General features: G+C 45.0%; 1 protein-coding gene across 2 annotated transcripts in view; it reads right to left on the bottom strand.

Moving 5' to 3' along the window:
• Window positions 1-10,379: 10,379 nt before the first annotated feature.
• The window catches only part of NID1 (nidogen 1), a 78,391-nt gene continuing 74,800 nt past the window's right edge, over window positions 10,380-13,970 (bottom strand). For both annotated transcript variants that reach the window (XM_035008512.1, XM_035008511.1), the window contains 2 exons: window positions 13,328-13,440; window positions 10,380-12,409 (listed from right to left, as the gene is read on the bottom strand). In XM_035008512.1, coding sequence (XP_034864403.1) covers window positions 12,288-12,409; window positions 13,328-13,440 — 235 coding nt within the window. In that variant the 3' untranslated portion in view covers window positions 10,380-12,287. The remainder of the gene's footprint in view (window positions 12,410-13,327; window positions 13,441-13,970) is intronic.

Genomic DNA, 13,970 nt, shown 5'->3' on the forward strand with positions numbered 1-13,970 from the left:
CTCAGTTTGTTTCCTGCGATTAAGAATTCCTCATATCAGTGAGATCATATGATACATGTCTTTCTCTGTTTGACTTATTTCACTCAACATAATACCCTCCAGTTCCATCCACGTCGTTGCAAATGGCAAGATCTCATTCCTTTTGATGGCTGCATAATATTCCATTGTATATATATACCACTTCTTCTTTATCCATTCATCTGTCGATGGACATCTTGGCTCTTTCCACAGTTTGGCTATTGTGGACATTGCTGCTATAAACATTGGGGTGCACGTACCCCTTCGGATCCCTACTTTTGTATCTTTGGGGTAAATACCCAGTAGTGCAATTGCTGGATCATATGGTAGCTCTATTTTCAACTTTTTGAGGAACCTCCATACAGTTTTCCAGAGTGGCTGCACCAGTTTGCATTCCCACCAACAGTGTAGGAGGGTTCCCCTTTCTCCGCATCCCCGCCAACATCTGTCGTTTCCTGACTTGTTAATTTTAGCCATTCTGACTGGTGTGAGGTGATATCTCATTGAGGTTTTGATTTGGATTTCCCTGATGCCGAGCGATATTGAGCACTTTTTCATGTGTCTGTTGGCCATTTGGATGTCTTCTTTGGAAAAATGTCTGTTCATGTCTTCTGCCCATTTCTTAATTGGATTCTTTGTTCTTTGGGTGTTGAGTTTGATGAGTTCTTTATAGATTTTGGATACTAGCCCTTTATCTGATATGTCATTTGCAAATATCTTCTCCCATTCTGTCGGTTGTCTTTTGGTTTTCTTAACTGTTTCCTTTGCTTTGCAAAAGCTTTTTATCTTGATGAAGTCCCAATAGTTCATTTTTGCCCTTGCTTCCCTTGCCTTTGGCGATGTTTCTAGGAAGAAGTTGCTCCGGCTGAGGTCAAAGAGGTTGTTGCCTGTGTTCTCCTTTAGGATTTTGATGGACTCCTGTCTCACATTGAGGTCTTTCAGCCATTTGGAGTCTATTTTTGTGTGTGGTGTAAGGAAGTGGTCCAGTTTCATTCTTTTGCATGTGTCTATCCAATTTTCCCAACACCATTTGTTGAAGAGACTGTCTTTGTTCCATTGGACATTCTTTCCTGCTTTGTCGAAGATTAGTTGACCATAGAGTTGAGGGTCCATTTCTGGGCTCTCTATTCTGTTCCATTGATCTATGTGTCTGTTTTTGTGCCAGTACCATGCTGTCTTGATGATGACCGCTTTGTAATAGAGCTTGAAGTCCGGAATTGTGATGCCACCGGCTTTGCTTTTCTTTTTCAATATTCCTCTGGCTATGCGGGGTCTTTTCTGGTTCCATACAAATTTTAGGATTATTTGTTCCATTTCTTTGAAAAAGGTGGATGGTATTTTGATGGGGATTGCATTGAATGTGTAGATTGCTCTAGGTAGCATTGACATCTTCACAATATTTGTTCTTCCAATCCATGAGCATGGAACGTTTTTCCATTTCTTTGTGTCTTCCTCAATTTCTTTCATGAGTATTTTATAGTTTTCTGAGTACAGATCCTTTGTCTCTTTGGTTAGATTTATTCCTAGGTATCTTATGGTTTGGGGTGCAATTGTAAATGGGATCGACTCCTTAATTTCTCTTTCTTCTGTCTTGTTGTTGGTGTATAGGAATGCCACTGACTTCTGTGCATTGATTTTATATCCTGCCACTTTACTGAATTCCTGTATGAGTTCTAGCAGTTTTGGGGTGGAGTCTTTTGGGTTTTCCACATAAAGTATCATATCATCTGCAAAGAGTGAGAGTTTCACTTCTTCTTTGCCAATTTGGATGCCTTTGATTTCTTTTTGTTGTCTGATTGCTGTGGCTAGGACTTCCAATACTATGTTGAATAGCAGTGGTGATAGTGGACATCCCTGCCGCATTCCTGACCTTAGGGGGAAAGCTCTCAGTTTTTCCCCATTGAGAATAATATTTGCTGTAGGTTTTTCGTAGATGGCTTTTATGATATTGAGGTATGTACCCTCTATGCCTATACTCTGAAGAGTTTTGATCAAGAAAGGATGCTGTACTTTGTCAAAAGCTTTTTCTGCATCTATTGAGAGGATCATATGATTCTTGTTCTTTCCTTTGTTAATGTACTGTATCACATTGATTGATTTGCGGATGTTGAACCAACCTTGCAGCCCAGGGATAAATCCCACTTGGTCATGGTGAATAATCCTTTTAATGTACTGTTGGATCCTATTGGCTAGTATTTTGGTGAGAATTTTTGCATCCATGTTCATCAGGGATATTGGTCTGTAATTCTCCTTTTTGATGGGGTCTTTGTCTGGTTTGGGGATCAAGGTAATGCTGGCCTCATAAAATGAGTTTGGAAGTTTTCCTTCCGTTTCGATTTTTTGGAACAGTTTCAGAAGAATAGGTATTAATTCTTCTTGAAATGTTTGGTAGAATTCCCCTGGGAAGCCATCTGGCCCTGGGCTTTTGTTTTTTGGGAGATTTCTGATGACTGCTTCAATTTCCTTAGTGGTTATAGGTCTGTTCAGGTTTTCTATTTCATCCTGGTTCAGTTTTGGTAGTTGATACATCTCTAGGAATGCATCCATCTCTTCCAGGTTATCTAATTTGCTGGCATAGAGTTGCTCATAATATGTTCTTATAATTGTTTGTATTTCTTTGGTGTTGGTTGTGATCTCTCCTCTTTCATTCATGATTTTGTTGATTTGGGTCATTTCTCTTCTCTTTTTGATAAGTCTGGCCAGGGGTTTATCAATCTTGTTAATTCTTTCAAAGAACCAGCTCCTAGTTTCGTTGATCTGTTCTACTGTTCTTTTAGTTTCTATTTCATTGATTTCTGCTCTGATCTTTATGATTTCTCTTCTCCTGCTGGGTTTAGGCTTTATTTGCTGTTCTTTCTCCAGCTCCTTTAGGTGTAGGGTTAGGTTGTGTACTTGAGACCTTTCTTGTTTCTTGAGAAAGGCTTGTATTGCTATATACTTTCCTCTTAGGACTGCCTTTGCTGCATCCCAAAGATTTTGAACAGTTGTGTTTTCATTTTCATTGGTTTCCATGTATTTTTTTAATTCTTCTTTAATTTCCTGGTTGACCCATTCATTCTTCAGTAGGATGCTCTTTAGCCTCCATGTATTTGAGTTCTTTCCGACTTTCCTCTTGGGATTGAGTTCTAGTTTCAAAGCATTGTGGTCTGAAAATAGGCAGGGAATGATCCCAATCTTTTGGTACCGGTTGAGACCTGATTTATGACCTAGGATGTGATCGATTCTGGAGAATGTTCCATGGGCACTAGAGAATAATGTGTATTCCGTTGCTTTGGGGTGGAATGTTCTGAATATGTCTGTGAAGTCCATTTGGTCCAGTGTGTCATTTAAAGTCTTTATTTCCTTGTTGATCTTTTGCTTAGATGATCTGTCCATTTCAGTGAGGGGGATGTTAAAGTCCCCCGCTATTATTGTATTGTTGTTGATGTGTTTCTTTGCTTTTGTTATTAATTGCCTTATATAATTGGCTGCTCCCATGTTAGGGGCATAGATATTTACAATTGTTAGATCTTCTTGTTGGATAGATCCTTTAAGTATGATATAGTGTCCTTCCTCATCTCTTATTACAGTCTTTGGTTTAAAATCTAATTTGTCTGATATAAGGATTGCCACCCCAGCTTTCTTTTGGTGTCCATTAGCGTGGTAAATGGTTTTCCACCCCCTCACTTTCAATCTGGGGGTGTCTTTGGGTCTAAAATGAGTCTCTTGCAGACAGCATATCGATGGATCTTGTTTTTTAATCCAGTCTGATAGCCTGTGTCTTTTGATTGGGGCATTTAGCCCATTTACATTCAAGGTAACTATTGAAAGATAGGAATTTAGTGCCATTGTATTGCCTGTAAGGTGACTGTTACCGTATATTGTCTGTGTTCCTTTCTGGTCTATGTTGCTTTTAGGGTCTCTCTTTGCTTAGAGGACCCCTTTCAAGATTTCCTGTAGGGCTGGTTTTGTGTTTGCAAATTCCTTTAGTTTTTGTTTGTCCTGGAAGCTTTTTATCTCTCCTTCAATTTTCAATGACAGCCTAGCTGGATAGAGTATTCTTGGCTGCATATTTTTCTCATTTAGTGCTCTGAATATATCCTGCCAGTCCTTTCTGGCCTGCCAGGTCTCTGTGGATAGGTCTGTTGCCAATCTAATGTTTCTACCATTGTAGGTTACATATCTCTTCTCCCGAGCTGCTTTCAGGATTTTCTCTTTGTCTATGAGACTCGTAAGTTTTACTATTAGATGTCGGGGAGTTGACCTATTTTTATTGATTTTGAGAGGGGTTCTCTGTGCTTCCTGGATTTTCATGCCTGTTTCTTTCCCCAAATTAGGGAAGTTCTCTGCTATAATTTGCTCCATTATACCTTCTGCCCCTCTCTCTCTTTCTTCTTCTTCTGGGATCCCAATTATTCTAATGTTGTTTCGTCTTATGGTATCGCTTATCTCTCGAATTCTGCCCTCGTGATCCAGTAGTTGTTTATCTCTCTTTTTCTCAGCTTCTTTATTTTCCAGCATTTCATCTTCTATATTACTGATTCTCTCTTCTGCCTCATTTATTCTAGCAGTTAGCGCCCCCATTTTTGATTGCACCTCATTAATAGCCTTTTTGATTTCTACTTCGTTGGATTTTAGCTCTTTTACTTCTCCAGAAAGGGTTTCTCTAATAACTTCCATATTTTTTTCAAGCCCAGCTAGTATCTTTAAAGTGATGATTCTGAACTCTAGATCTGGCATCGTACTAATGTCCGTATTGAGTAGGTCCCTGGCAGTCGGTACTACCTCTTGTTCTTTTTGTTGAGGTGATTTTTTCCGTCTCGTCATTTTGTGCAGAGGAGAATAGATTAATGAGAGAACAAAATGTTAGCAGAGTAACCACGTCCCCAGAAAATATACTCTAAACAAATCAGAAAAGACCTGAAGCAGTGGGATAAGAAGGGGAAAGAGAGAAAAAAGAAAAAGAAAAAAAAAGAAAAAGATAAAGATAAAAACAAAAACAAACAAAACAAAACAACAACAACAAAAGAAAAACCAGAATGTGATCAAATATGATCTATATGGTATATAGATCAGTGCCACACACTAGATTTGGGGTGTGTTTTGGTCTTTTAGAAGAAAGTGTCTCCCAAAATTTTAAAGAAAGAAAAACATATATGTACAAAAATAAGGGTTGATATGATGAAGGGATGGAAAATGACTGTAAAAATGGAAATTATAAAAAATTTTATAAAAGGAATTGATAAGAAGTTGTTTGAAAAAAGAAAGAGGATTTAAAAAAAGAAAAAAGAAAAAGAAAAAAAAAGGGAGAGGATGTGATCAGGCAGGGGAATAGAAAACACCATATACTAGAGATTTAGGGTATATTTTAATCTGTTAGAAGAAACTATCTCAAAATTTTAAAGAGAGAACAACTTATATATATAAGCCAAAAATATGGGTAACTACTATGAAGGGATAGAATATGACTCTAAAAATGAAAAATAAAAATGTTTTTTTTTAAAAAAAGGGATTGATAAGATGTTGTTTGAAAAAGGGAAAAAGAAAAATTCAAAAAGAAATAAAAAGAAAAAAAGACAGTTAAAAAAAAATTAACTTTGAAAGACTAAAGAATCATGGTAAAAAAGCCGTGAATTCTATGTGCATTATTCCCCTAGCGCTGGAGTTCTGCCGTTCTCATTGATCGGTAAACTTGGTCTTGGCTGGCTGTTCTCGCTGATCTTCTGGGGAGGGGCCTGTTGCCGTGGTTTCCAAATGTCTCTGCCGGAGGCGGAATTGCCCCGCCCTTGCCCCCTCCCTGCTAAGTAATCTGCTCGGGTTTGCTCTCCGGGGCTTTTGTTCCCTGCGAGCTCTCCGTACAGCTTTGGAGGACGAGAGTGAAAATGGCAGCCTCCCAATCTCCGCCCCGGAGGAGCCGAGAACTCGGGCCCCACTCCTCAGTGAGCCCCCAGAGAAAAGGCGTCAGTCACTCCCGTCTCCCCGGTCTCCGGCCGCACTCCGTGCTCACCCGGCCTGTGACCGCGCGTTTCTATCTCTGGCACCTGACCCCGGGTGGAGTCTCGAAACCCAGCATATCCCTGCGGTGCACTCCCGCGCGGCTCCTCCCGGGGGAGGAAGGTGAGTCTCCCCGGATCTGCCGCTTGTTGGGTCCCTGCTGGAGGAGCAGTGGCCCGACTGGGCCGCGGATCACGGTTTATGGCGACCCCGAGCTGAGAGCCCGCGCCTGGGCTCGGCCTCTGCAGCCGGCTTCCCCGCTCCGATACCTGGGAGCTCTGCCACACTCAGGCACCCCCGGTCTTTCTGTGACCCCGAGGGTCCTGAGACCACACTGTCCCGGAGGGTTCCACCCCCCGCTTAGCCACCAGAGTGACGTCCCTCGGCGGAGCAGACTTTTAAAAGTTCCGAGTTTGTGCTCCGTGGTTCTATCACTTGCCAGAAGCGGCCGATGGAGGCCCCTCCCCTGCTGTCTATCCTCCCGAATATCGCCTCAGATTCACTTCTCCGCACGTCCTACCTTCCAGAAAGTGGTCGCTTTTCTGATGGGAGAGTTGTTGCTCTTCTTTTCTTCAATCTCCTGTTGAGTTTGTAGGTGTTCAGAATGGTTTGATCCCTATCCAGCTGAATTCCTGAGAGGAGACGAAATCCAGGTCTCCTACTCCTCCGCCATCTTGCTCCGCCCCCCTGTCCTTGCAAGTCTTTTATGGACCACCCCGGAGTGAATCACCCAGACTTGAGGGGAACGAAGGGACTGTGGAGGGGGCACCCAAGGGGAAGGTCAGGGTGGCAGGTCAGGCGGTGTAGATGGGATGGGGGCACGTACAGGGCCACCTTCACTGTTAAAAGTGGACTATCCACTATTGTTTTGGGCTCCCTGGCTCGCTTCAGGAGGGTCTGCTGTGAAAGGAAGTGAGGGGCTCAGGGAGGATTTATTTATTTCAGATTTTTAGATTTATTTTAGAGAAAGAGAGAGTGCGTATGAGCAGGGGAGGGGGGGGTGGAGGCGAGGGAGAGAATCTCAAGCAGGCTCCAAGCTGAGCAAGGTGCCCCATGCGGGTGGAGGGGTGGGGGCTCCATCTCACAACCCTGAAACCAAGAGTCAGACGCTCAACCGACTGAGCCACCCAGGCGCCCCATGGTGGTTTTTGTTTTTTTTTTTTTTTATATTTTATGTATTTATTTCAGAGAGTATGAGAGAGTGCACAAGTGGGGGGAGGAGCAGAGGGAGAGGGAGAAGTAGACTCCCCACCGAGCAGGGAGCCCAAGGACCCTGGGATCAGGACCCGATTGGAAGGCAGACGCCCAACTGACTGAGCCACCCAGGCACCCCGGTGTTTGTTTCTTTAAATCTGAGTGGATTACTAGTAAGACCCCAAAACCCTTAATTCCTCAGATAAGAAAATTCAGTTGCTGTGAGTATTGAAGTAAAACGGCCCAGGTCATAGGTAAGGAGATTCACTTCACTCTAGGACTACTGACATGGCCTGCCTTTTAAGATCCTTTCCCTCTGAGAAGCCTTTTTAGATCAGCTATGCCCTTATTATTTATTTTTTTTAGGTGTACAACATGGTTCGACGATCATATACATCATGAAATGCTCACCACGGTAAGTATAGCTGCCATCTGTCACCATGTATCAACAAAATTATCACAATATTATTATATTTCCTACGCTGTACTTTTCATCCCTGTGATCCGTTATTATTTCTTTTTTGGATTCTTAAATTATGTGTGTGTGTGTATGTGTGTGTGTGTTAGGTAAATTGATCATTTGAGGCATCACCCCCTGGGGTGTCCTTTCTCTCTCCATCCCACCCATGGACCCCTGCCTGAGAGGCCGGCCACTGAGGCTCCATATGCTCTCAGGAGGGATGTTCTTGGGGTGGTAGTGAACAAGGGTATGAACAGGAAAAGGTGTGCAAGGCCATGCCTGTGGGCAGAGGAGCCCCCAGAAGGGCTCAGAGCAGAGGGGGAGGGGTGGGGTAAAAGGAAGAAAGCCCTGGCCCACTGACTGCCCTGTCCCCCTCGGGGCATGGAGGGACAGCTGCACGTCACCCCATCTGCACAAGCGGTGAGGGAGGGCTGAGGGAAACACTGCAGTCCCCATAGGCCAGGGGGCCGGGGTGAGGAGGCTGCAGAGTGACCCTTGAGGACCACAGGATCAACCACTCCAAGACACACAGAGGAAAACCCTGAGAAACTGAGTGGCCAAGCACAGGTAACACCAGTGGGGGTGGAAGGCCAGCCTGAGACTGGGGGGCTGGTCCACAAGCTGCAGAGAGTTGAGATTGGGGCCTGGGTGAGGAAGGAGGGGTTCAACAAGACTCCTGAATATGACTGAGTTTGAACCCAGAGTGACTGAGAAATTACTGCATTGAACTAGAATTCCCCCAGAGTGAGTTGTCTGCCAATGCAGGGCTCCGAGTCTGAAAATCAAAATGAGTTATGGAATAAAAAAGACTTTTTTGGTACATTTTGTGTACATCTGTATAATTCATACTTACTAGTTATGCTGTAACACGTATCCTAATTGGATACAAGTATGTGTGACATGATTATGAGATGGCTTTTTACCTTTTTTGGGGGTGGGGGGGACAAAACTACAGACAAACATACTCAAAAGTAGAGATCACCAGAATTACAAACTCCTGTATCAGGTAGGGTCTCAACAAAAGATAGATGTGCTCCCATGAGGATAATTCGAGTGAGGGTTAAAGTTAGGGCTGGGGTGTGGGGAACCAATCTGAGCGGATAGGGCAGGGAGTTGTTACCTCCCTGATGCCCAGAGAGACCAGGGGAGGAAATGGTTCTGGGGACACTGGCAGGGTGGGAGTGGGGGGTAAAGATCTGTTCTCACTCTCTTCTTTCCCTCCTTTGCCTGCTAGGAAGCCAGGGGGCAAGGGAGCCATAGAAGTTGTCCAAGTGGTTTGGCCTCTTGGGGTTCAGATCAGGATGGGGAGAGTAGACGGACAAATGGAAAGTATCTGGCATAATCCCATATGCCAACACCTAGCTGCAACAAGTGTATTAGGTTTCTACTGCTGCTGTAACCAGTTACCACACATTCTGTGACTCAAAACACCACCATGGGAAATCTCCCAGTTGAGGTCAGAAGCCCAGCACAGCGTGGCTCAGGTGGGTCCTCTGCTGAGGGTCTCACAGGGCTGCAATCAGGGGGTCTGGAGGGCCGTGCCCCTTCCTGAAGGCTCTGGGGAAGAACCCGCTCCTAGGCCCATGCAGGTTGTCGTAGGACCTGGTTCCCTGTGGTTATAGAACTGAGGTCCCAGTTTGCTGACTGTTGGCGAGGAGTTGTTCTGAGCTTGTAGAGGTAACCTTGCTCCTTGGCTCATAATGGCCTTCCTCCATTTTGAAGGCACCGATGGCCGGTCAAGTCCTTCCTACCCTTCAGCTTTATCTTACCTGCTTTATGTTTTGGCCTTAGTTGATTCTTCTGCCTTCCTCTTCTGGCTTTCCGGGCCCTCCTGCATTGTCCAGGATAAAGAATCTCCCTGTTTTAAGGTACCTAATAACTTTAATTCTATCTGCAAAGTCCTTTCACAGGACTACCTAGACTAGAATCTTGGAATCTTTAGAATATAGGCAACTACTACAGTGATCAGCAACTTGCCAATCTTCCATCACAAGCTTTTTTTCTTTTTTTAGTGATTAAAAAAAAAAACTATATTGGGCTATAACTCACATGCCATACAATTCACTTATTTAAAGTGCACATTTAACAGTTCTTGTATATCACATTCTTAATCTTGAAGAGTTGTGGTAGAATATATATATGTAACATAAAATTTGCCATTTTAACCATTTTTGAGTGTGTAATTCAGTGGCATTGAGTACTTTCACAATGTTGTACAATCATTATATCCCAAACTCTTCCATGACCCTAAATAAAAACTCTGAAACCATTAAGTGGTAATTCTCCATTCGCCCTGCCCCCAGCCCTGGTGACATCTAGTCTACCTTTGGTCTCTGTGAATTTGCCTAATCGAGGGACCTCATATATGTGGAATCATATATTTGTTCCTTTGTGTCTAGCTTCTTTCACTTAGCATAATGACTTCAAATTTCATCCATGTTGTAACATGCTGGAACTTCTTTCCTTTTTATGGCTAAACATTCCATCGTAGGAGTACAACACTTATTTATCCTTTCATCTGTTGATGGGACTTGGGCTGTTTCTACCTTTGGTTATCGAGAAAATGCTGCTGTGAACACTGGATCTGTTTGAGCCCGTTTTCAATTCCTTTGGGTGTATACTTAGAAGTGGAATTGCTGGATTTGGTAACTTTATATTCAAATTATTAAATGGCTATTGTCTTATCCTAAATCAGCCCCCAACAGTAAATGTCTTCATTCAAACAAGATAAAGATTTTTTTTAACAAAAAATTGTTTAATTTTCTGCACTGATATTTGTACAGCTGTAAACTCAAGGAATCATCCAATACTTGTATAAATCTGGGGGAACAGTTAATAAGCACCTTCAGTGGATTCCACAGTTTAAGAATTGACCATTTGAAAACTTTTAGAATGAATCTAGTAAAATGAATAAAATAGTTATAAAAACCTATACAAAATCATGACAAACATTTGATATAGAGGGTTTGATATGGAATGATAAATATAAAAAATAAGCAAAACTAATTCAGGGGGCTGGGCTGGATAAAAGACCCATGTGTTCCCCAAATCGTGTGATTTTGGGGGATATATCTGGCTCTCAAAACAAACTCCAATTATTCAGGGAAAGGCTCTTTCCCGATCCAGGTGCCACTGGGATGCTGAACCAGATGAGGACAATGTGGGGAGGAGGTACAGGTGGGACAGGGAGGAATGAACTCACTGAGGTTTGCAGATAAGGGGAAGGATCTCTGCCCCAAGGAGAAAAACAAGCAAATTCTTCCATGTCTTCAAGCATAAGTGTTCTTTGGCAAAAGGTGCCATTTTCTCTTTGGGATTATTAAAGAGTTTCTCTCATTGCTGTTGTCAAATGCCCTTCTCTACCCTTTCCTCTTGATCAGTCTCTTTTTGGTACTTTCCACTGAGCTTTCTCTACTCCCTTACCCTAATCCTTCCTGACTCCAACTCCTTATATGCTCAGCTTTCAATCCAAAATTCCTATTGTTTTGCAACTCTGGGAAGCAGCCGATAAAAGGTAACACTAGCTACTCGTCTGGCCTGGAGATGTTTCTAAACACATAAACATGACAGGTGGCAACGGTCACTTTAATTACACCAATGAGCAATCAAGGGTCTGGGTCAGTAGTATAAATAAATACTCAAACTGGCCCTCTTTGATGAAAAGACAGCCAGCAAGGGCCATGAGCAGAGGGAGAAACAAAGGAGAAGTGAGCTCATGTTGACTGTAGATCAGCTCTCACCAGTGCAGGAGGGAGGGAAGGGCCCATAGGGGAGTCATCACTGGTACCAGCCCCCAGCTATGCCCGAAGTGAGGGAGGCGGGGCATCGGTGCCAGCCACTCAAGAGACCAGATGCTGGGATCCAGGTGCTTTGCACAAACAGGAATAATCTGGTAACCACTGGTGTAAATTAAGTAAGCACTTCTGAAAAATCCTCATCCTCAAACACCTGACTCTACACCTTGAAATTCCTGCCACTGGACACTCTTTTGACTGAAGGCTTTGCCTACCTGCTGAAATGCCAGTAACTTATCTGGGAGGGGCTGCTCCTTATGGCCCACAAGTATCCACATAGCCCTAAGACAGGGTGGGTTTTGAACGAAGGCCAAGGCTTACTCACTGTGATGGGGACCTTGGGCAGAATGCAGGTGGTACAGACTCAGGGGGAGAAAGCTAGGAGGATGAGGGAAATCTGAGCACCAAGAGAAAAGTGGGGGAGGATTAACTCCCTCCTTCATTCACAGCCTCGCCTGGGTGGTCCTGGCTGGTATGTCAGGGAGATAACAGGATGGCAGGTGTGTCAGAGTGAGGCTGAGCTCATAAGGCCACAGGGGAGGGGGCAGCTCAGGCCTGGGGAGTCTCTGCTCACCACTAGGCTGCTAAGTTGGGGAAAGGTTCCAGAGCACTGGGATGGGCATATAATCCTCCCTTGGGAGGGTTTTCTGTCTATGTGTAGGGGAAGAGATTTTCCCATTCTGGAAGCCCAGGGCATATGTTTTGGGGGACAGTGAGGGGAACACTGTTGGGGCTCAGGCTGGATAGGACCTCGGCGTGGTGGCCACCAGATCAGATAGTTTTCAGTCTGGACCCTTTCAAATAGGGTGCTGCTGAATACTTGCAGAGGGAATAAGGCACTCTTGTCTTTATTTCTGCTCGATACAGTCAACTCCCAGAGTGTTGTCAGGGCAACGGCAGGTCCTGCTTCCGGGGGTGGCCAAGCAGAGGTGGGTGCAGCCACCATTGTTCACTGAGCAATAGTTGTGACCTGGAAAAGGCAGAAATCAGCTCAATTGCCCCCTAAGAGAGGAACCTCTGTATTAGCCCCCTCTTAATTTTCCAGGGGGCCAAGCATGTGGGTGCTCCAGGAATAGGGAATCCTCTTCACTAAGGATCTGCCAGATGGGCAAAAACATCATTTTCCGATTCCTGAGTTGGGGACTGTGCCAATTTACCATCAAAGCTACTGAACAGGTCTCAGGAAGGATTTTCCAGCTCTCATTATAACACGGAGCTGGAATTTTCAAGCACAAAGCGCTCTCTGTCTAGCTTGTCCACTCGGCTTCACATTGGATCAGGGTGGTGGGGGGGCAGGTGGGAAGCCAAGGAGGGCGAGTTCAGGGAGAGCAGATTCTGGAGCCGGGCTGCCTAGCTCACCCCCAGCCGTGCCTCTGAGCTGTGTGACTCTGGGCCAGCGGCTTCAGTTTTCCTTACTTATAAAATGGGCACAAGCACAGTACCCACCTCAGTGGGGCTGCTATGAGGATTAGTGAACCAATGAGCACACAGCACCGAGAACGCCGGGCCGATGTATGTGAAGTACGCAGCTCACAGTAAGCACCTCATCCATGCTCGTCATTATTAGGAGCAACAATTATTATTGTGGCTGTGAGGCCAAATCGATGGACTTTGAAAGCAGCAGAGATCATAACACGGATGTTCCTCTTTGGAACCTGAAGACCACTCACTTCTAGAGCCAGCCCAAGATTCAGCGCTTTCCCTCACCCTGGTCCACCATCTCCACCTCATCCCCTAATGTTTTCTACGTGGCTCACCCACTAAATAATGGAAGATGCATGATGGAAGGGACTGGGTCTCACCTGCCACGTGATGAGGGCTGCAAGAGGCCAGGGTGTGGGCTTGCAGCCTCAGGGCACCCTGAACAGTAAGAGCACAGGTGAGTTACCTTGGGGACACTGAGCCAGGGCCATGGTGACGCCATATAGCCGGGTCTGCTTGTGGGGGTGGAAGGTATCCGTCTCTTTGGAAATAGCAAGGTCTACAGCGACCACGGAATTCCTACGGAACACCAAAGGGCAGAAGGTAAAGACACATCTGATGGCTCGAACCTTCTGTCTACAGGGCAGCCTCTTCTGTGGTTTTGGGGACAAACCAGAGGCCACGCAGAGACACGGTGGCCTGCCTTCCTAGCCATCCCTCCCTCCTCCTGTGAAGGGACAAGCCTGCGTTTCTCTGGCTTCTTAAAAAAGGACAAAGATGAGCTAAGCTCTCCCCTCAGCTCTAACTTCCAAGCTGGGAAAGCAGCTTTCTCTCCAGATGCCCCCGACCACAGCTGCTTGCTCTGTGTGAAGCCTCCTTTGTGCAGGATGGGTGGTCAAGAAGGGGCTGTGGGAATACTGTAGTTTAAGAAGCGAAATGAAGAGGGGCACAGCATGGGCATGGAGCCCACCCACCGAGGGACCTTGGGCCAGCTTGTGGGGAGAGAACAGACACGCTCCAGAAGTCCAAGTAGGTGCCCATCCAGGAGCATCCAGATGATAAACAGGACCTCCTGCCCCCACCCCCCCAGGCGCCCTCGCCCTCACTCT

The sequence above is a fragment of the Mirounga leonina genome, unplaced genomic scaffold (assembly GCF_011800145.1).
Source record: "Mirounga leonina isolate KUSES-001 unplaced genomic scaffold, KU_Mleo_1.0 Mir_152, whole genome shotgun sequence".
In the NCBI taxonomy this organism is placed as follows: Eukaryota; Metazoa; Chordata; class Mammalia; order Carnivora; family Phocidae; genus Mirounga; species Mirounga leonina.